At 38.8% G+C, this 22,301-nt stretch overlaps 1 protein-coding gene across 1 annotated transcript in view; it reads right to left on the bottom strand.

The window, feature by feature from the left end:
* Positions 1–7,893: 7,893 nt before the first annotated feature.
* Positions 7,894–22,301, bottom strand: part of CD163 (CD163 molecule) — a 29,060-nt gene continuing 14,652 nt past the window's right edge. Inside the window, 12 exon segments of the mRNA XM_019464617.2 lie at positions 7,894–8,104; positions 10,944–11,004; positions 11,007–11,078; positions 11,941–12,036; positions 13,304–13,411; positions 13,613–13,648; positions 14,007–14,315; positions 15,018–15,335; positions 16,382–16,696; positions 16,779–16,871; positions 17,459–17,773; positions 17,872–18,186. Coding sequence (XP_019320162.2) covers positions 8,098–8,104; positions 10,944–11,004; positions 11,007–11,078; positions 11,941–12,036; positions 13,304–13,411; positions 13,613–13,648; positions 14,007–14,315; positions 15,018–15,335; positions 16,382–16,696; positions 16,779–16,871; positions 17,459–17,773; positions 17,872–18,186 — 2,045 coding nt within the window. The 3' untranslated portion in view covers positions 7,894–8,097.

The raw sequence follows: 22,301 nt of genomic DNA, 5'->3' as shown, positions 1-22,301 counted from the left end.
CAATAGTACATTTTTGCTTTTGTTTCCCTTGCCTCAGGAGACATATGTAGACAAATGTTGTTACAGTCAAGTCAAAGAAATTACTGCCTGTGTTCTCTTCCAGGATTTTTATGGCTTCAGATATCACATGGTAGGTCTTTAATCCGGTTTGGATTTATTTTTCTGTATGGTGTAAGATAGTAGTCCAGTTCCATCCTTTTGCATGTAGCCTTCCAGTTTTCCCAACTCCATTTGTTGAAGAGACTACACTTTTCTCATTGCATATTCTTGCCTCCTTTGGCAAAGATCGATTGACCAAATAATTGTGGGTTTATTTCTGGACTCTCTATTCTGTTCCATTGATCTATAGGTCTCTTTTTTTGTGTGCTGGGATCATACTGTTTGGATTACTATAGCTTTGTAGTATATCCTGAAATCTGGGATTGTGATACCTCCAGTTTAGTTCTTCTTTTAAAGATTGCTTTGGCTATTTGGGGTCTTTTGTGGTCCCATACAAATTTTAAGATTATTTGTTCTAGCTCTATAAAAAACACCTGTGGTATTTTGATAGGGATTGCCTTGAACGTATGGATTGCTGTAGGTAGTATGGACACCTGAGCAGTATTTGTTCCTCCAATCCATGAGGATTCCATTTCTTTGTATCATCTTCAATTTCCTTCATCAATGTCTTATAGTTTTCAGAGTACAGGTCTTCCACTTCCTTAGTTTATTCCTAGGTATTTTATTATTTTTTTTAAGTTTATTTCTTTATTTACTTAGAGAGTGTGAGTGAATGGTGGGAAGGGACAGAGGGAGAGGGAGAGAGAATCCCACACAGACTTTGCACCGCACAGTACAGAGCTCAACACAGGGCTTGATTTCATGAACAGTGAGATCGTGACCTGAGCCAAGATAAAGAGTTGGATGCTTAACCGACTGAGGTACCCAGGTGCCCCTTTATTATTGGTGTAATTATTATTGGTGTAATTGTAAATGGGATTGTTTCTTAATTTCTCTTTCTGCTACTTTATTATTAGTGTGTAGAACACAACAGATTTCTGTATGATTTTGTATCCTGCAACCTTGATGAATTCATGTATCAGTTCTAGTATCTTTTTTTGTAGAGTCTTTAGGGTTTTCTGTGTATAATATCATATTATCTGCAAATAGTGAAAGTTTTATTCCTTCCTCACCAATTTGGATGACTTTTATTTCTTTTCCTTATATGATGCTGTGGCCAGGACTTCCAGTACTATGTTGAATAAAAATGGCGAGGGTGTACGTCCTTGTCTTGTTCCTGATCTTAAGAGAAAAGCTCTCAGTTTTTCACCATTGTGTATGATGTTAGCTGTGGGTTTACATATATTATCATGAAAAATAACATTTTATTATGTTGATATATATTCTCTATAAACCTACTTTGTTGAGGGTTTTTTTTATTATGAATGGATATTTTTCTTTGTCAAATGTTTTTTTCTGTATCTATTGAGATGATTATCTGATTTTTATTCTTTCTCTTATTGGTGTGATATATCACGTTGATTTGTAAATATTGAACCATGCTTGCATCCCATAAAAAAAGTCCCACTCGATTGTGACAAATTATTCTTTTAACATATTGTTAGATTTGGCTTGCTAATATTTTGTTGAGGATTTTTGCATCTATGTTCATCAGAGATATTGGCCCACAGTTCTCTTGTGTGTGTTTGTGTGTGTGTGTGTGTGTGTGTGTGTGTGTGTGTGTGTTTTCTTTATCTGGTTTGGTGTCAGGATAATGCTGGCCTCAAAGGATGAATTTGGAAATATTCCTTTATCTTCTATGTTTTGGAAGAATTTGAGAAGAATAGGTATTAACTCTTTAAATGTTTGGTGGAATTCACTTGTGAAGCCATCTGGTCTTGGATTTTTGTTTCCTGGGAGTTTTTTGATTGCTGACTCAACTTCATTGCTGGTAGTTGGTCTGTTCAAATTTTCTATTTCTTCTTGATTCAGTTTTGGGAGGTTATATGTTTCTAGAAATTGATTCATTTCTAAATTGTCCAGTTTGTTGTCATATATTTTTTCATGATATTCTCTTATTATCTTTTATATTTCTGTGGCATTGTTTTTTGTTTGTTTGTTTGTTTGTTTGTTTGTTTGTTTGTTTTCAGCTCTGATTTAATTTGAGTCCTCTCTGTTTTTGGGTGTATTTTTTGATGATGAGTCTGGCAAAAGGGTTAATCAATTTTGTTGATCTTTTCAAAGAACTAGCTCCTGTTTTCATTGATCTGTTCTATTGTTTTTTGTTTTTTTTAGTTTCTATTTCATTTCTTTCTGCTCTGTGCTTTATTATTTTCTTCCTGCTGCTTCCCAAAGATTTTTAACTACTTTGTTTTCATTTTTATCTGTTTCCATGTATTTTTTATTTCCTCTTTGATTTCTTGGCTTACCCATTTGTTGTGTAGTAGCATGTTATTTGACCTCCATGTGTTTGTGGTCTTTCCAGATTTTTTCTTGCGGTTGATTTCTAGTTTTATGGCATTGTGGTCAAAAAAGATGCATGGTATGACTTCAATCTTTTTTAATTTTCTGAGACTTGTTTTGTGGACTGATATGTGATCTATTCTGGATAATGTTCCATGTACACTTGAAAATAACGTGTATTCTACTGTTTGGGGGATGGGTTGTTCTGAATATGTCTGTTAAATCCATCTTGACCCAATGTCAAAGTCATTGTTTCCTTGTTGATTTTCTGTTTAGATGATCTGTTCACTGATGTAAGTGGGGTGTTAAAATCCCCTACTGTTATTGTATTACTATCGATTATTTCCTTTATGTTTGTTATTAGCTGCTTTATGTATTTGATTGCTCTCATGTCAGGTGCATAAATACTTACAATTGTTATATCTTCTTATTGGACTGTCCATTTGTGATTGTAGAGTGTTCCTCTTTCTCTCACGTTATAGTCTGTTTTAAAGTCTATTTTGTACAATATAAGTATTGCCGCCTCAGCTTTCTTTTCACTTTTATTTGCATGATAAATGCTTTTCTACCCTTTCACTTGCAATCAGCACGTGTCACTAGGTCTGAAATGACTCTCTTGTAGGCAGCATATGGATGTGGCTTGTTTTTTTTTAAATCATTCGGTCACCCTATGCCTTTTGATTGGAGCATTTAGTCCCATCTACATTCAAAGTAATTATTGATAGGTATGTATGTACTTATCGCCATTGGTTACTTGTTTTGTGGTTGTTTTTGTAGTTCTTCTCTGTTTCTTTCTCCTCTTGCTCTCTTCTATTATGGTTTGCTGGCTTTCTTAAATGATATACTTGGATTCCTTTCTCTTTATTTTTTGCATATCTGTTAGTGGTTTTTGATTTGTGGTTACGACTCAGTTTGTATATAACATCGTATGCATATAGCAGTCTATGTTAAGTTGATGGTCGCTTAAGTTTGAATTTATTCTCTACTTCTCTCCCCACCATGTTTTAGGTATATTTTGCCATACTTCACATCATTTTATTTTGTGAATCTCTCGACTGATTTTTACAGATATACTTAACTTTACTACTTTTTCCTACTTGTGGTCTTTCTTTTCTGCTGAAAGAGTGTCCTTTAACATTTCTTGTGGAGCTAGTTTAGTGGTGATGAATTCTTTTAGCTTTTGTTTGTCTGGGAAACTTTATTTCTCCTTCTGTTCTGAATGATAGCTTTTCTGAATAGAGTATTCTTGGCTGCAGGTTTTTTCTTTCCTCTCTTTGAACATATCATGCCAGTACCTTCTGGCCTGCAAACTTTGTGCTGAAAAATCAGCTGGTAGCCTTGTGGGATTTCCTTTGTATATAACTTCTTTCTTTTCTCTTGCTGCTTTTAAAATTTAAAGATTATTATTTTTTAAGGTGATTTAAGTGGCCAAGTAATATAGACATGAAAGATGAGAACATTTGAGACTCTCAAGAAAGTTAGACTTGGAGCAGAGAGACATAGGCAAAACTTTTGGTAATATAGATTTGGTCCTATTTTCTGTTGAGGTGACCAGACTCTATTCTTGCCCTGTTTCATCAAAGTATCTAGGTTCTCTCAAATAGTATCACAAATTACGTGTAAGTGGGTATAAGACTATGAAAGTTGGAAATGTCTTCACTCCATATAAACTAAATTTCACTTTGAAAGTCAGTATATATCATATGATGGTTAAAAGCATGGCCTCAAGAACCAAAGTACTCGGCCTCAAATTTCAGCCCTGTCACTTATTAGTTGCATATCTTTAGGCAAGTCATTTAACTTCTCTGTCCTTCAGTTTTCCCAAATCTAAAATGCGTATTAAAAAGTATGTAACCTTGTCAGATTATTGTGAGGATTAAGTTGTTAACTAATGTGAAACATTTAAAGCAGTCCCTGGTACATAGTAAGTACCACGTGCTAACTACTCTTACATGGAGTAGAATTTCACCATCCAGGGACATGTTGAGCAACAAAGGGGACAGGACACATTACTATTAATACTCTCTCAAACAATTGCAATAATTCTGAAAGCACAATCTCAATTTTCATTTACCTCCTACTAGTGTATTAATAAGGAGGTGTTTTGTTTTAATTTTTTTTAATGTTTACTTATTTTTGAGAGAGAGACAGAATCCGAGTGGGGGAGGGGCAGAGAGAGAGGGAGACACAGAATCCGAAGCAGGCTCCAGCCTCTGAGCTGTCAGCACAGAGCTCGACGTGGGGCTCGAACTCACGAACTGTGAGATCATGACCTGAGCTGAAGTCAGACACTTAACTGACTGAGCCACCCGAGTGCCCCTAAGGAGGTGTTTTAACAACTGATATCTCATACATAATTTTGGTAAAATCAATCTAAATATAGGGAGAAACTCTTTTTGTATTATATATTATTCTAAAATATGTACATAAATATTTACATTAATTATTACATAGGTGGGGCTCCTACAAGTGTATACTATAATTTGACATAGATATATACATTTATATGTGTGTGTATATATATATATATATATATATATATATAAATTTCTTTTATTCACATATACTGTAATGGGGGAACAGTACATGACATATAATTGGGTATTTAATGTGCAATGCCTGACAAAAAGTAGGTACTTAGTAAATATTGTTTATTAAAAGATTAAATGATTAAATGATTTAATTAGTTTATGTCCAATATATGTTTGAAATTGACAAGAGGAATGAAAACAATAGGAAGTGACCCAAATTTCATGATTCTACAAGATTGTGGCTTTGAAGCCCTAAATGCTAGAACAGAGTGTACTCAATACCAGAATACTGAGAAAGGGTTAAAAATCTATTCGCGACTAACACTGGAATATTTAACAACAGACTCTAAGCTTAGTGTTGAGCTGTTATAAATCTTTCTTTAGATTTATCTTCTATGTTAATATGTAATATGGATACGTGATTTTTATTAAAATATAAACTTTCCTTATGATAACTTACACTTATATAGAAAAGACATAATTTGCATATTCATTTCAGTTTTAGTTACACTGTCTTAAGGAACAAGGAAGTGAACCATTCAGTCTTTGTACCTTTACCGGGTGTTGCTGTGCAGATTTTTTTTAATTTTTTTTTTTAACGTTTATTTTTTTTTGAGACAGAGAGAGACAGAGCATGAGCGGGGGAGGTTCAGAGAGAGAGGGAGACACAGAATCTGAAACAGGCTCCAGGCTCTGAGCAGTCAGCACAGAGCCCGACGTGGGGCTCGAACTCACATACCGCGAGATCGTGACCTGAGCCGAGGTCGGACGCTTAACCAACTGAGCCACCCAGGCGCCCCTTGTGCATATTTTATCGGGGACCAGAATTACATATTGGGAACCAATTAGGAACCAATAAGATTCATGTCTTGTAGAGATAACAATGTATTATTAACCTTTCAATAATCATTAACTTTCCCTTTCTTAGAAAAAGAGCTAAGAACTAACACATGAAATCAGCAAAGTCGCAGGATATAAAATCAATGTACAAAAATCTGTTGCATTTCTATACACCAATAATGAAGCAGCAGAAAGAGAAAGCAAGGAATTGATCCCATTTATAAAAACAATAATATACTTAGGAATAAACCTAACCAAAGAAAGAAAAGATCTTCACTCCAAAAACTAAAGAATACTTATAAAACAAATTAAAGAGGACACAAAGAAATGGAAAACATTCCATGCTCATGGATTGGAAGGGCAAATATTGTTAAAATGTCTATACTGCCCAAAACAATCTACATATTTAATGCAATACCTATCAAAATACCACCAGAATTTTTCACAGAGCTAGAACAAACAATCCCCAAATTTGTATGGAACCACAAAAGACCCCAAATAGCCAAAGCAATCCTGAAAAAGAAAAGCAAAGCTGGAGGTATCACGATTCTGGACTTCAAGCTATATAACAAAGCTGTAGTCATCAAGACAGTATGGTACTGGCACAAAAACAGACACATGGATCAATGGAACAGAATAGAAAATCCAGATAGGGACTCACAACTATATGGCCAAATCATCTTCAAAAAAGCAGGGAAGAATATCCAATGGAAAAAAGACAGTCTCTTCAGTAAATTATACTGGGAAAACTGGACAGAAACATGCAGAAGAATAAAACTGGACCACTTTCTCACACAAGACACAAAAATAAATTCAAAATGGATGAAAGACGTAAATGTAAGACAGGAAACCATCAAAATCCTAGAGGAGAACACAGGCAGCACCCCTTTTGACCTTGGCCACAGCAACTTCTTATTAGACACATCACTGAAGGCAAGGGAAACAAAAGCAAAAATGAACTATTGGCACGTCATGAAGATAAAAATCTTCCACACAGTGAAGGAAGTAATCTACAAAACTAAAAAGCAGACTATGGAATGGGAAAAGATATTTGCAAATGACATATCTGATAAAGGGTTAGAATCCATAATCTATAAAGAACTTACCAAATTCAACACTCAAAAACCAAATAATCCAATTAAAAATGGGCAGAGCAGGTATTTCTCTAAAGACGTACATATTACCAATAAACGTAAAAAGATGCTCAACATCACTCATCATCAGGGAAATGCAAATAAAAAACCACAGTGAGGTACCACCTCGCACCTGTCAGGATGGCTAACATTAACAACACAAGACACAACAGGTATTAGCAAGGATGTGGAGAAAGGGGAATCTTCTTGCACTGCTGGTGGGAATCCAAACTGGTGCACCCACTCTGGAAAACAGTGCAAAGTTTCCTCAAAAAGTTAACAATAAAAGCACCCTATGACCCAGCAATTGCACTAATAGGTATTTACCCAAATGATACAAAAATACTGATTTGAAGGGGTACATGCATCCAAATGTTTATAGCAGCATTATTAACAATAGCCAAACTATGAAGAGAGCCCAAGTATCATTTGACTGATGAATAGATAAAGAAGATGTGGTATCTATAGACAATGGAATATTACTCAGCCATCAAAAGGAATGAAATCTTGCCATTTACAATGATGTGGATGGAACAAGAGTGTATTATGCTAAGTGAAATAAGTCAATAGAGAAAGACAAATAGAATATGATTCCACTCATATGTGGAATTTAGGAAACAAAACAGATGAACATATGGGAAGGGGGAAAAAGAGAGGGAATTATGTGTAAATGATGAATCACTGAATTCTACTTCTGAAATCAATATTACACTATATGTTAACTAACTAATTTAAATAAAAATTTGAAAAAAAACTAAAGAAAAACAAATTTGTTTTGATTTGGTAATAAGAAGAAAATTGTTATTTAAACCAAACTAGAAAAAACATATGTGCAAATGAAAACATCTTCAAATGAAAAGACATCACGTTACATTTATCAAACCTCTCAAAAAATCAGAAAGCCTACTCAGAAATTCATAAAATCAAGACCAGGAAGTTAAGACAAATTCAAATTAGCAATATTCCTTTTTATTTAATCCCTTTGACAGTCTTATAAACAGCTTTGAATAGTTACATTCACCAATTTAATTTTTACAAATTCAGCAGCCTTCTTTGGGATACGAGGAGATACAGGAACGTACTGTAATCTTCAGTGGACGAGGGGGATTCTTCCTCTATTTGGTAGTTCAGGTCTTCTTCATCAAGGTGTCTTAAAGGCTGAACAAAAGCCATACATGGAAAAACTGTTATTTTCCTCTTCATACACACTTGTAAGGAATTCCATTATAATGTAATCTAATGTGTTCTATTACCACACGCGTGTGTGTGTGCACAAAACACGCACACACACACAAACTCACATGTATTAAATAGCATGCTACTTTCCTGAACAGAAAACTTAAATGCAGTGATCTGCAAACTTCAGTGGGCCCAAGAATGATGCCTTTTTCATAAAACTATGATGTATACCAAAATACCATTTTTACAAGCATCTCCATGTAATTCTGAAACAGTGCTTCAGCAGTGATTACACTTTAAGGAAAAAGTAGTTTAATGATTATTCATTACATCAGAATAATATTCCTATGTTCAAGATTATAAATCAAAAGGCATTTGTAGTCTTAATCTAATAATGTTATTAGATTTTAATGTTTCTCTACACATATATACACACACATGTAATCTTATAGATGTAAACATATTTAATTATATTTGATAACATGAGCACATAAATGGAATGATATTGCACGTTTGTGGGTGATTTTTCCTTTTTCAACTGGCTGCACCATAATTTTCTAGCCACTGCGTCACTGTCATTCACTTTTTCTAGCTTTTTGCCATTACTAACAATGCTGTGGGAAGGAATCATTATATGTGAGCTCTTTATCTGCATGGATGAAGTTCTCAGTGGGAGAAGTTCTGTATGAAAGGATGTGAAGCGTTTAAAAAATGATTAAGAGACATTTTTTAGGTTGCTTTCGGCAAAAGCTACCACACCTCTCATTTCCAATAGCAGTGTCTAAAATTTTCTCTGTATTCCCACCAGCGATATTGGCACTGTTTTAAATTGTTGGTGGTCTGTTTTATATAAAGTGATATCTCAGTGTTAATTGTAATTGGAACCTCCCAGACATACTGGTGAATTAGAGCATTTGTAAATGTCTAGGTGTCACTCGAAATTCATTCTGTGTGAGTTGTGTTTTCATAGCTTTGCCGAGTGATCTATCACATGCTATCCTTTAACAATTGTTAAGATATATGTATATAGATAGATCTATCTATCTACTCTCTCTCTCTCTGTCTATATGTATACAATATATACTATATATATATATATATATATATATATATAGTAACACCTTGGTTTGCAATCATAATTCATTCTAGAAACATGCTTGTAATTCAAAGCACTCGTAGATCAAAGCGAATTTCATGAACCATTGGCTCATTGTGACCATGTGACTTTGGGCATCGCGTACTACTCATTGCAAGACATCGCTTGTTTATCAAGTTAAAACTTATTAGAAATGTTTGCTCGTCTTGCGGAACACTCGCAGAACAAGTAACTTGCAATCCAAGGTTTTACTGTATATATATTTATCCTTTTAATGCTATATATAATTTATTAGCTTCTATGTGTATATATGTACATAAATGATTTGACACTTTACATTTTTATACTTTTAAGAGTTCCGACTTTAATCCTGTGTCTCAGTCTGTATTTATTTCCACAACAAAACCATACTTTTGCTATATATAATTTCTAAAGGTATAGTCCCCCCAAAATAGTTTTTTTAAAGATAGAAAATATCTGCACTATCTCATTTCACCATTTTTCTTTTTGATGTATAACTTAACAAATTTCTTGTCTATTCACTCTTTTCCCTTGTTACACTTCCTGCATGAAAAGTAAATTATAAAATGTAAACCCGATTGTGTCTTGTCCCAGCTTCATTTTTCAAAGTTCACTGCCTCCCTAACAGGAGCAGGCAAAGCCGCCCATTATAGGGGTCTACGCAACCTTTCTGCTTTGATTCTCACCACTTCCTCTCTCTCAGGTAGACTGCAAGATTTGCATTAAACGATCGTGCCTTTGTCAACAGTATCTTTTAGTTATGTGTCTTCAGTGCTCAGAACACCATTTGTCACCATAAACACGTTCGATACATATGTTTTTCAAGATTTTTATTTTTAAGTAATCTCTACACCGAACGTGGGGCACAAACTAACAACCCTGAGATCAAGAGTTGTATGCTCTACCGAATGAGCCAGCCAGATGCCCCTGTTCAATACATATTTTGGAAGGAAAAACTTCTTATTGTTCCCCAAAGATGTGGTTCTTTTTTATGCCTCCATATTTTGTACATGCTATGTCCTTGCCCTAAAGTTGTCTATCTTTCAATCATCTGATATTTCCCTTGAGTATCACATCTTCCTCAGAATCTCAAACTTTCTTAGGAAAACTTTCTGTATTCTTACAGGCATCGTATACTACCTTTACCATAACATAACATTATACAAGTGTTGACATAAGTCTTTTCTCTTTCCTCAAATGACCCTTATAATATCTTGAAAAGATTTTTTTCATACTAATTTACACAGTTCTTCCTTAGCTCTATGATCTACCACTGTTATTGCTTAGAATATACAACTAAGAGTTGGCCAAGAGTCACATCGGGGCGCCTGGGTGGCTCAGTCAGTTGAGTGACCGACTTCGGCTCAGGTCATGACCTCATGGTTTGTGAGTTCAAGCCCTGTGTCAGGCTCTGTGCTGACAGCTCAGAGCCTGGAGCCTGCTTCTGATTCTCTGTTTCCCTCTCTCTCTGCCCCTCCCCCACTAGTGCTCTGTCTCTGTCTCAGAAATAAATAAACATAAAAAAAATGAGTCACATCTGTAAAGAGCTGTTATATATTCTGAAAGTGGATATACATATATATTAATATATATGGAAACATGTGTATATATATTCTTTTTTCCTAATACCAGAGGAGTTCTCAACTTTCAAAAAAAAATGTACCTGTTTTGAACAACATTGAATAAATTCTCCTCACTCACCTCCCTGGGTTATAATTCCCGTTTTCCTTTTCAGTGCACCTCAGAATGGTCTTCTTTTTCATCCAGAAACAGGAAGAGATTTAGACACAGAAATTAGCCCAGCATCACTAAAATCATCTGACTCATTGGGATTTTCTGAAAGGAAGAAAATAATTACTGGGAAATAAATCAGACCTCCCCTCAAGTGCCTTAGCAGCTCTTTGAACATCTAAACACATTGCCCACAATTAGGAAGGCAACCAAGTGTGATTTAAGGGGCACAGAAAGTCTTTCCCAGGCCTTGTACATGTTTTCCTGACACAGTTGCAGCAAATACCAAGTCCCTGGGATTGAAGAAGTGAGGTGGGCCCTTGTCAGATGGTAAGGAATACTGAGAAGGTGTTGAGCGTTTGTGGAGAAAGTGGGTGTTGAGAGATTTCTTCCAACCCAGCAGAATTCTGCTGCCCAGAGACAGAATTCATGCACTGTCGCTAAGCAGAAGTTGGAGGACAAAGAAAGAAGAATCATGTAATGGGAAATCAGAGTAATCCTGTGAATAGTGATGGCTTCTATGGGATAAAGATACAGAAATTTTAAGCTTTCAGACTTTTAGGGGGAAATATAGTAAATAGCAAGTAAGAGAAAGGAAAGCAGCAGGAGGTAAGAAGGCAAGAAATTATGAGAGACGTGACGAGTGAAACCACCCTTTAGAAGATTAGTTTCTGTTTCAAGAAAATGAGGTCCAAGTCATAATATGCTTCTTGCATGGTTCCCTGTCCCTCCATCAGACATAATCATAGATCTCTAAGCCAGATCACATGGTTGCAATTCTTATGTTCTCCAAGAGTAATCTGTCGTTCATTTCTGCCTCTCTTCCTTGTGCATCATAACTTCCTATTCCATGTTCGAGATTCCTTTCCACTGCTGTGCACAGTGGAATGCCTCCACTGTAATTGTAGCTACCCGTCTGAACCCCAGGGCTACAGACCCTCAAAGAACCCTCAAAGAACCCACAGACCTGAGGCAGTCAGCACGTCCAGATCATCGGCTTTCAGACAAGAATTCATCTCCCGGTATTGAACTTGGTGGACAGAATTCTCTCCTCTCAAGGAAACTGACAACAGAGGCCCTAGGTTAGGGATCAGCTCGTAATAAAAGTCGCCCTCCCTACCAGTGCTTTTCCGCAGCAATGCAAACATACTGAATCTTTACCCATGCCCTTGTCTTGTTTCCATCCGTTCTACTACCAAGCTTTTCCCTTACAAGGCCATGATTAAAGTCAATAGGAGGAGGCGAAACCTCCCCTATTGCCATCGCCTGACTTCCCAGTTTCTTCCCCTAAGGCAGGCAGTGGTCTTCTCTAACTCATCAGAACTTTAAAAAAAAAAATCTCTCTAAAATCTCTCCTCTTCTCTCCATTCTCACTAAAGCCCCTGTCATTTTCCATCTGAACGATTTCGAAATGCTACCCTGGTCAATAACGTGGTCTTCCTTCAACCCCTCATACATCCTGTCATCAAACAGAACTTTCTGAAAAACAGCTTGACTACTTCACCCCCCCCCCACACACACACATAGTATTCTTTGACTATTAATCTTCTTACCATGGAGTACACGACTACATACTCTGTTCCTCCTCCTTCTACCGACTTACCGGCAGCTTCTCTCCTGCAACCCAACTTTTACTTCCCCTCAAAACAGCATATATGCCCATCCTTTAAGCTTCTCCACACTTGTACATATTTTTTCTCTTTCCCTATAAAGCACCTTACCCAGTTCTTTGAACTTGATTTTCAAAATGAGCCTCTTAGAAGCCTCCGATTCTCCCCTTGCCCCTCCAGTTAATTACTGCCTTTTCTGTGCCACTTTTTTCCTTATCCATCTTAGTGTACACTACCACATTGCACTTTATTTGTCTGCATGAATATCTCTTCCACTAGACTTGAAATGCCATGGAGACAAAAACACTTGACTATCGATGTCTGTATCTCCAGAGCCTAGCACGTTGCTTCACTGAACAGTAAAACTAATAAGAACTACATAGTGACAGCAAATAAGTATTTGGGCAAGAAAGGATTCCTCCTAAACCATATAAGCATATTCATCCCAAACTATCGATTCTATAATGTCCCAATTAGCATACAGATAGAGTGCAGAAATCATCAAACAGCCCAAACCCCTGTCTCCTCTGAAATCTTGTTCCCTCTTTTTGAGAAGCTGCTTAAATCTCTTCTAGATTCCATCCTTTTGGTTGTTTTATACTTGAGTCTAATATGCATATCCTTGCGTCTACTATGGATATATACTGAGATAATATGTATTTTATCCCAAGAAGCTTCAATCCCATAGAGACATGAGAAAGACCATAATTTGGCTGATACCTGTGAGCAGCTGTCGCCGTCTTCGCTTCTGAATCCACAAGAGGAGAGCAACGAGAAAGGCCAACAGAATGAGGCCAAGGATCCCAAATACGACAAGCGATGAGCGACCTAAGGGCAAGGAAGTATCACAAGAGACGATCATGTCTTAGCTGGAAGACCCAGATCTCTAGTACCATCCTTCTCTGAAATACAGGATTGCCGAAGTACACCTCAGATCTTCAGAACTACCTCTGACCTAAAGTCTCTTGGCAGAAAAGATTCTAAATAACACAGGCAATTGGACCCAGGCTCATAAACCCCACGATATACCTGCAGCCGTTGATGATCTCTGGGCCACGGCGATTTCTGCAGGAGAAAAGAGAAGACTCACTTTGGGGAGTAATATGTAGAACAAATATTTCTATTTCCTATGTGAGCCTTCGGTGCCCGGCAACCAAGTAGATTACTCTTCCCACCTAATACCAGGGTCCCCTTGTTTTCATTCCTTCCGTACAGAGATACATATAGTTACATGCTCTTCCTTTGGTGAAGCCAATGTACAACCATAAATGTTTTCTTCATTCCTTCAGATTGGAAGCATCATGATTCTCTTCCTACTAGATTCCCTGGGTTGATGCGTCTAGTCTTTGCACAGTGCGCTTCACTGCCCACCCCCTTTTTGCTGCCAGGGATTCCACGCTTAGTCCAGGCTCCAGATACTCACCTGAGCACCTCACAGCAGCATCTTCTTTGTGCCCACAGTCGCTGTGCCCCCAGGCTTTGGCAGGACAATCCCACAAGGAAGATTCATTTCCTTTGCACTTGACTTCATTGAGCCATATGGGCCCCGTCCCCTGACCACATGCTGCCTCTTTTAGTGCCTCTAAAGCTGGGCCACAGCCCAGCTGTCGACACACCACCTGCGCATCTTCAAGGTCCCAGGAGTCATCACACACCGTCCCCCAGGAACCTCCATGCCAGAGCTCCACGCGTCCGGAACAATTAGAGCTTCCTTCCTGCAGTCTTATCTTGTCTGAAAAGTCAGAGACACCCAGATCATTTCTGAGAACACAAAAACTTCCAAGAGGTCACAGGGGAAAAGAGAGATTTTAAATTCTTTTTAAATCTCTGTTTGAATACTTGACTTATTTAATCTGCATTTAAAAATATATTTTAACAAAACCTATCCTTTTTGAAACTCTGTGTCTTTTCAGCAAACTGGGCGCATTTCATGCCTGCGACTCAGGAAATGTGAAATGAACGAAATGAACATTGCATAATGTTAATTTCTCTCAAGGAGAAAGGGTTTAGGAGACAGGTACGTAAAAAAAAAATCTCTTCCAGTTTAAGTAGATAGAGAATGACAAAATACCTCAGGACTGGTCTTTTTGACGGCTTCCCTTCTTACACGAGTAGAACAAGATAATATTTGAAAGAAAAGTGGGAAAGGGAAGGTAGACTGTTCACGAGTCAAATACTGAATTATATATTCCGTGCTCCTCATTCATTCTCAGAGAAAGCAACCGAATAAACTTTCAAGAAGACCACAGGGTGTGTCACGCTTTTTGGAAAAATAATCCCCGATCCTGAATACCTATCCGCCAAATGAAATGAAACCGATTACACCATCCGGGTAGAATTGGCACCAGAGGTCATTCAGGCCTACGTCGTGAGATCCGAAGAGGCGAGTGGGGATTAGAAAGTAGAGTTTTCATCCAGGCTGGCGGGTACTCACTAGCACACGTGATCCAGGTCTCCTCTGAAGGGCTGGCCGGTCTCTGTTTCCATGGAGAAGACGGGCACTGCCATAATGTGTCGGGTCCTTTCGGACACTGAATGTTGTCCACCCACATGTGCCTGGACGACGTGTCCAGAGATGCAGGGCTGATGGTCCCTCTGTCCGCACAGCCCAGTTGTCTGCATACCACCGCCACCGTTGTTGCAGACATATTACTCTTGCCAACGCTGCCCCAAGCTCCGTTGTAGAAAACTTCCAGACGCCCCGCACAGGGGTCTCTGCTGGTTTCATCCGTCAGTCTCAGAGACATGAACTCTGGGGTGAAACACAGAGTTAGTAGTTTCACGTTTTCTCTGAAGGCTCAGAGGACTCCCTCCCTTTACTCTAAGGTGAGCACAGCTTTAAAAATAGGTATGAAATGTCAACTACCAGTAATTCTTTCGTAACTTCTGGATGCTTCAGTCGATTTTGGTAAAATACAGTATTTTCTAGACTAAATACAGTATAGTTAGGTATACAGCTTACGGTTTTTCTAGTATGGAGTTTTGTACTTAAGGAACTCTTTAGAATGCCTCCGACAATTCAAAATTGATTTCTCAGTCTTAATCAAGAGCTCAGAGACGTCTCTATCTGTTACACAGTTTGGATTCTTCTCCCTAAATTACTGCAATGTTAGCCCGAAGACTTTATTTCATTAGCCTTCTTTTTGCAGCTCTCTTGGCAAATTTTAGGGAGACACTCAGGCACTACAGCCGATGTTGTGGACATGACCCTGAAATGAAATACTTCCTTTTCTGACTCTTCACAGTCGGCTGTGTATGTCCTCTACCAGGTTATGTCATCAAATGCGTATAGGACTTTTCACTTCCCTAAATGAGTCATAGTTTTGTTTTCCCCAATACATTACAACGGACTCCCTTTTTCTGCTTCACAGTAGTTTCTAAAGCTCGCCATGTATATGCAATAAAGGCAGTGGCCTCTTATGATAAGTTTTGCTCCTGTGACAAGTAAAGTTCATTTGACTATCATGAAAAATTACTTGGGTATAATAATTATCTTTTGCTCTGTAGAACGGAGTGCTGGGTGTATTTCTTCCTGTCCCTTTTAATCTACTTCTTTAGACAAGTGATAGGAAACTCCACATATACTTATAAAAGGGCTTCTCGATAATAGTTTTGGGGTCATGTTCATGATGGGCAAGCTTATTTCTGTATTTTTCACTTCTGAGGTTATACTACCTTGCCTCTGAACCTGCTTTTCAGGATTCCCTCAGATTAATATCCCTCACTACACTTTGCTCCCCCACCCACCCCCTGTCCTTTCTTATGTAATTGTGACCAGAGCTTATGTGCAGAACTCACCCGAGCAGATAACCCCTGCATCTTCCTTATGCCTGCAGTTATGGTGCCCCCAGCCGTGTGAACGACATTGCCAAATATGAGTTTCTTTTCCATTACAGTTCACCTCGTCCAGCAAGATGGGCCCCGTTCCTTCCCCAAAATGAGCAGAGCCAGTTGCGTTAATGGCCACTCCGCAGCCCAGCTGCTTGCACACCACGTGGGCGTCACTCAGGTCCCAGCTGTCATCACAGATTGTGCCCCAGGAGCCCTGGTGGTAGATCTCTATTCTCCCAGCACAGCGACCGCTTCCATTTGCCAGGCGAAGTTGACCGCTCCCTGGAAAGGGAAAATAAAGTATTAATAAAACACATTCTTAAGGATTGAGATCATTTTTTATAGCTTGGTCACTGATTCTCACCTATGCAAGCAACAGCGCTGGGGTCTGGAATGGTAGATCTCGTTGGGTCCGGAGACGATGAATTGCACGGGGATAGTGTCTGACTCTGATTTCCTGCAAACAGCAAACTGCTCAGTTATACAAGATACAAAAAGGGTAAGGAAGGGAGGGGACAGATGAGCTGAGAACAAACAGGAAGGTGGTGGGCCAACAGGGTGGGGGGGAGAATGAATCAGGTGCTTTGAAAAAGCCAGCACATGGTAAGCGCTGGGTAATTATGAGGTCTGTGAAAATTAAGTTTACTTTCTTTCTAAAAAGACACAGGAGAGAGGCGCCTGGGTGGCTCAGTCGGTTAAGCGTCTGACTTCCGCTCAGGTCATGATCTCACCCTCTGTGAGTTCGAGCCCCACGTCGGGCTCTGGGCCGACAGCTCAGAGCCTGGAACCTGCTTCAGATTCTGTGTCTCCCTCTCTCCCTGCCCCCTCCCTGCTCGTGATCTCTCTCTCTCTCTCAAAAATAAAATAAAAACATAAAAAATATATTTTTTAAAAGACACAGGAGATTAATATTCTGGCACACTTCTCATGATCCTTTGAAATAGATCATGCCGTGTTATTTTTGTCCTTTTCCCCTACAGGTACACCTGCCTCTAAGGCACGCCATCCCGGGAAAAGCTCGTCACCAGCTGTCCATCCTCTTACCTGAGCAGATTACAGAGGCCACTTGCCCTGCAGAACAGAACGATGCACCCAGAGCAGTTACCGGACAATCTCCCATGTGCTGCTCGGTCCCGGTGCAGTGAAACATGTGCCGCCAGATCTGACCACTTCCTTTCCCAAACTGTGCTCCTCTTGGGGTAGAAAGGGCAACTCCACATTTGAGCTGCTGGCAAAAAACGTGGGCATCTTCCATGTCCCAGTGAGAGTTGCAGAGGGATCCCCAGGTCCCAAGTATCTTGAGCTCCACTCTTCCCTCACATGGGGACTTGCCATTCACCAAGCGGATCTCCGTGTATCCTGGAAGGAGACGGGACTTTTAAAAAGATGTCTGTGATGACCTCATCCCACCCTCTTGGCAGTATGGGAACAAACTGAACATGTCCTCTGGGTCTCACTTGAGCAGACGACTCCAACATCCCTGCTGTGGCCGCAAGTCCCATCTGGACGGGAGGCTACTGAGCAGAGTGAAAGATGGGACTCGTGTCCCTCACACTGGAATTCTTCAGCCCAGATCTGTCCGTTGCCTTCTCCAAAGTGAGCTCCCCCTAAGATTGAGATGACTGTTCCACATTGTAATTCTCTGCACAGCACACTGGCAGCTTCCAGAGAGAAGTCAGAATCGCAGACGGTGCCCCATGTGTCGCCATGTTTCACTTCAACACGACCGGAGCAGGGAATATCCCCTCCAACTAGTCTGGGTTCCCTGTGGGCTGAAAAATAATAGTATTTCAGTGAGAAATGACATCACTCCCAGATTTTCCTTCATGATGGGGGTAGAAAAGGGAGGCTAGGGTGTTTAATGATTTTACCATACTTGTTCCCCTTAGCTGTTCTGCCTACAGTTGGGCATAGTGAATTCTAGATCTCCCCATTCCTCGTTGGACCAATGTATCTGAGAGAATTTTTAGAACTTTGTCTCTTGGAATCAACTATTTCCAGAAGCATGATAGCTCTTTCCTTTCAATATTTTATATACATTATTCATAACACCGGGGACCATAGATACGGTGTATCTTCTTTTTGTATTATTTAGCCTTATACTCAGTTCTCTACACGCTGCAGTCTGGTGGTGGCCTGATCTCTTTGAATGGTTCTATGTAAAGTGTTGCAATATACTTCCTGTTTTCAAACCCATCGTGGGATTTCTTCTTCCCTTTGCTATATGTTACACTTGACACATGAGATACTCCTTTCTCCTGTTTTCTTTCCTGCCTGACCTGCTTTATCAGAACCTTTCACCCATTCCCTGACCAAGGTTCTAACCTCGATTCTCTCACCTTCCCTTAACTGCCCATAAATATGTTTTCATCCATATGTCTCTCTTTAAATTTATTTTCATAAACATATCTTCTTGGACATCAGAACATAATGGGTTCAAAAGTGAATGAATTACTGCACAGGAACACAGTAAGTATTCTTTGCTCAATTAATGCGATCCAAACCAAATTGAAATCACTTGAAGGGGCACCTGGGTGGCTCAGTTGGTTAAGTGTCTGACTCTTGATTTTGGCTCAGGTCACAATCTCATGGTTCATGAGTTTAAGCCCAGTGTTGAGCCTACTTGGAATTCTCTGTCTCCCTCTCTCTCTGCCCCTCCCTGCTCACTCTCTCTCTCTTTCAAAATAAATAAATACACTTAAGAAAAAAAAAAAAAAAGAGAGAGCATCACCTAAAATCCAACCACTTCTTTATCTAATTTATCTCATGAACAGTGGTCACAGTGATAGTACTGAACATTAAACGAGAGCCTTCCTATGTTGCACTTTACTAAGTACTGAACAAACACCCCTCCGTATAATCCTTAAGGATTAATCCCTAAGGGGATAATTATTAATATCATCCCAATTTTACAAACAACGTAACTGAAACAGAGACGTGTAGTAATTTGCGACAGTCACGTAAGGAGTTAGTGAAAGGCCAGGATTTGATCCAGGCAGTATGTTCCAGAGCCTAGAATATGGACCCTCACGGTATGCTGCACACGTGGAAAATCATTGAGGTCTGTCAGTCCTCCACATCTGTTGCTACTACTTTAACCTAATTTGTTATCACGTCACGTAGACCTTTGCAATGGCTTCCTGAATAATCTCCTTTTTCCGAGCCCTTTTTCTAATACATTTATGCCACGATCACAGATGCGTTATAACATTTCAAGTATTTTCACATGATTTCTTTGTCTTGAAGACAATGTTTCTTTGCTACTTATACAACAGTTTATCCTTTCAACAAATAGTGTTAAGTCCCTACAATGTTTTAGGCATTTGTGTGGCCTAAACAGTCGGTCACAGTTCAGTCCGTCAGTGCGAATAAATACTATTACTACCTACTACTACTAATCATAACCACAGCAGTTAACACGTGTTGATCACTCACTGGGTAATTCTTGTGAAGTAAGTAGCATTAATTACTAATCACTTTTCTTTTGAGGGAATGGAAGTACAGAGAGCTTTGGGAGATTCCCTAATGTCAGCCATCTGTTAAAATTTAAAGAGAGATGATAAATACCAATTTCTTTGCAAACTTTAAAATACTTTATGATGTCACCTTGAAGGCTTTCATATCTATTACTCTGTCAATCATACCTGTTGCCCCAGCCTTACAGAAGCCTGGTCATGCCACGCTTCTGTGCCTCTGCAGAAACTTCTCAGTCTATATTTCCCAACCTATGTACCTGGGAAAAACCTACTTCTTTCCAAGGCTGCTCAGTTTCTTAGTGATCGCCCTCGCCCCCAAGAACACACAGTTTAGCAGAAGATATACGTATACATGTTCATAGAATGATGGGTCCAAAACTAAAAATATATGTTAGTACAAAACTAGCAAATGAAGGTGTCACCAGCTCTGTTTGGGGATCGGTAGGAAAACTATAGAGAGTGCCATAAATCAGAACTGAGTTTTGAAATAAGAAGATACGGAATTTAACAAGTAAACAGTGTTTGAATCTGCATCTAAAGGATACAGTCATGAAACAGCATGGTGTAATTGAGGAATTATGAATAATTCAGTATGAGTGGGATTTAAAAACGTAAAGAAAAGATACACCAGAAATTAAGCTAAAGAAATGGAGCTCAGGCTTTAAGGATTCTCTTTGCCAAGTTGAGGAGTCCAATCATCAAGGTAGGAGTTTCTTTTGGCACACTCAAAACCGATTCAAATTATTTGGGAGATGCAAACTATTCCCTTTAATTTATTTTTTAAAGAAAGGAAGTGTATTTGAAATCGGACCTTCTAAAGAGCATACTTCTTTTAGAAATGCCTGCTGTCAAAGATCACTAATTCTTGTGACCCCTTGACATCACTCTCAGTGTGACACAGATATCCTATCAGCACTTGCCAATTTCCTAAAATGTTTCAGATCTGACTATATTCTGTATTGTGGCAGTATAACACACCCCAACATGTTAAAATTTCACCCCTTATCCATTAAATCTGTACAACGCGAGTTTCTATCCTAATGTGAGTGGAAGAACATGTTGCTTTCTAAACACAGTTCCCAAGTATAAAGCAAATAGTCCTTCTACGCCACAAATAATGAGAGACTCTGGAGCTGAGTCCTTAATTTCCTCTTGTTAAATCATTATCTGAGCGTGAAATTCCTCTAAGATATCATTAGCTGGTATTCATTTGATCCCATCCCACTTTCGGACAGACCTAAACCTTTAAATAAAATCAGTTTCCTAGATTGAGCCAAATTCAGCTTTCTTATAACCTCTTGCTCTCTCACCTGGATCCATCTTGAACAAAATAAAATAACAACCAATGCAAAAACAAACCAAAACATGAAACGAAACCAAACAATTTTCTCTTTCATGGCAAAAACTTGCTAAGCAAATCCCTTCTTTAAATATCCTCTTTTCGGGGCGCCTGGGTGGCTCGGTCGGTTAAGCCTCCGACTTCAGCTCAGGTCACGATCTCGCAGTATGTGAGTTCCAGCCCCGCGTCGAGCTCTGGGCTGATAGCTCAGAGCCTAGAGCCTGCTTCCGATTCTGTGTCTCCCTCTCTCTCTGCCCCTCCCCGGTTCATGCTCTGTCTCTCTCTGTCTCAAAAACAAATAAACGTTAAAAAAAAAAAAAATTAAAAAAAAAATATCCTCTTTTCCTTTTTCCTAAAATTTTGAATTGTGGACAAAGGGAAATTCTCCCATGCTGAAATGACTTGGAGATTCCATTCTAGCTTTTTTTCCCCCCATAAATCTGATAGTAACACATTAATCTACACCATGAGTTGGCTTCCTTATATTATTTATCTGCATACAAGGTTAGAATATTCAAGATTTACTCCTTTAAGAGATTTCTTATCTGCTGGACCTGTGATTGCATTTTAACATAAAAGCCGTTAATTGGATTTCTGTGCCTGGATTTAGCTCCTTTGATCAATAATTTAAACTTTCCCCTGGCATAAGTAACTGAATCTGTATTCAAATGAAGACACGTAGAACAAATATAAGAAAGAATTTGTTAGAAATACTTCCTTTTGTGTAATAATAGGTAAGTGCACAATATGATTTTAAGAAGCATTAATACATTTTTATCATTTATTCCTTTCCAGACTCTGAAGAAGTTTAAATCACTCTAGTATCAAAACTGTTTCTCAAACTTTAGGAAACTATAGCACACACACCGCTGTCGCAGACAAAATGTTTAGGATTCAAAGTAGTTTTGTAGCAAAATTTCCTAGACCTGTTTGTGACTGCTTTGCTAAACTGTGCATCAGAGATAAATTGTTGCTTTATCTATCTAGTCTTCCTACCCTGTTGAGTTCTTTGGCCCTTTTCAGCCCTAAAGCCCTGAGCTCTACAAAACTAAGAACTCTTAAGCATGTAAAC

Source organism: Panthera pardus, unplaced genomic scaffold, assembly GCF_024362965.1.
Source record: "Panthera pardus isolate Hobbes unplaced genomic scaffold, ASM2436296v1 HiC_scaffold_6, whole genome shotgun sequence".
In the NCBI taxonomy this organism is placed as follows: Eukaryota; Metazoa; Chordata; class Mammalia; order Carnivora; family Felidae; genus Panthera; species Panthera pardus.
Note: the sequence above shows the minus strand (reverse complement) of the source record. Positions and strands in the feature narration are given on the sequence as shown.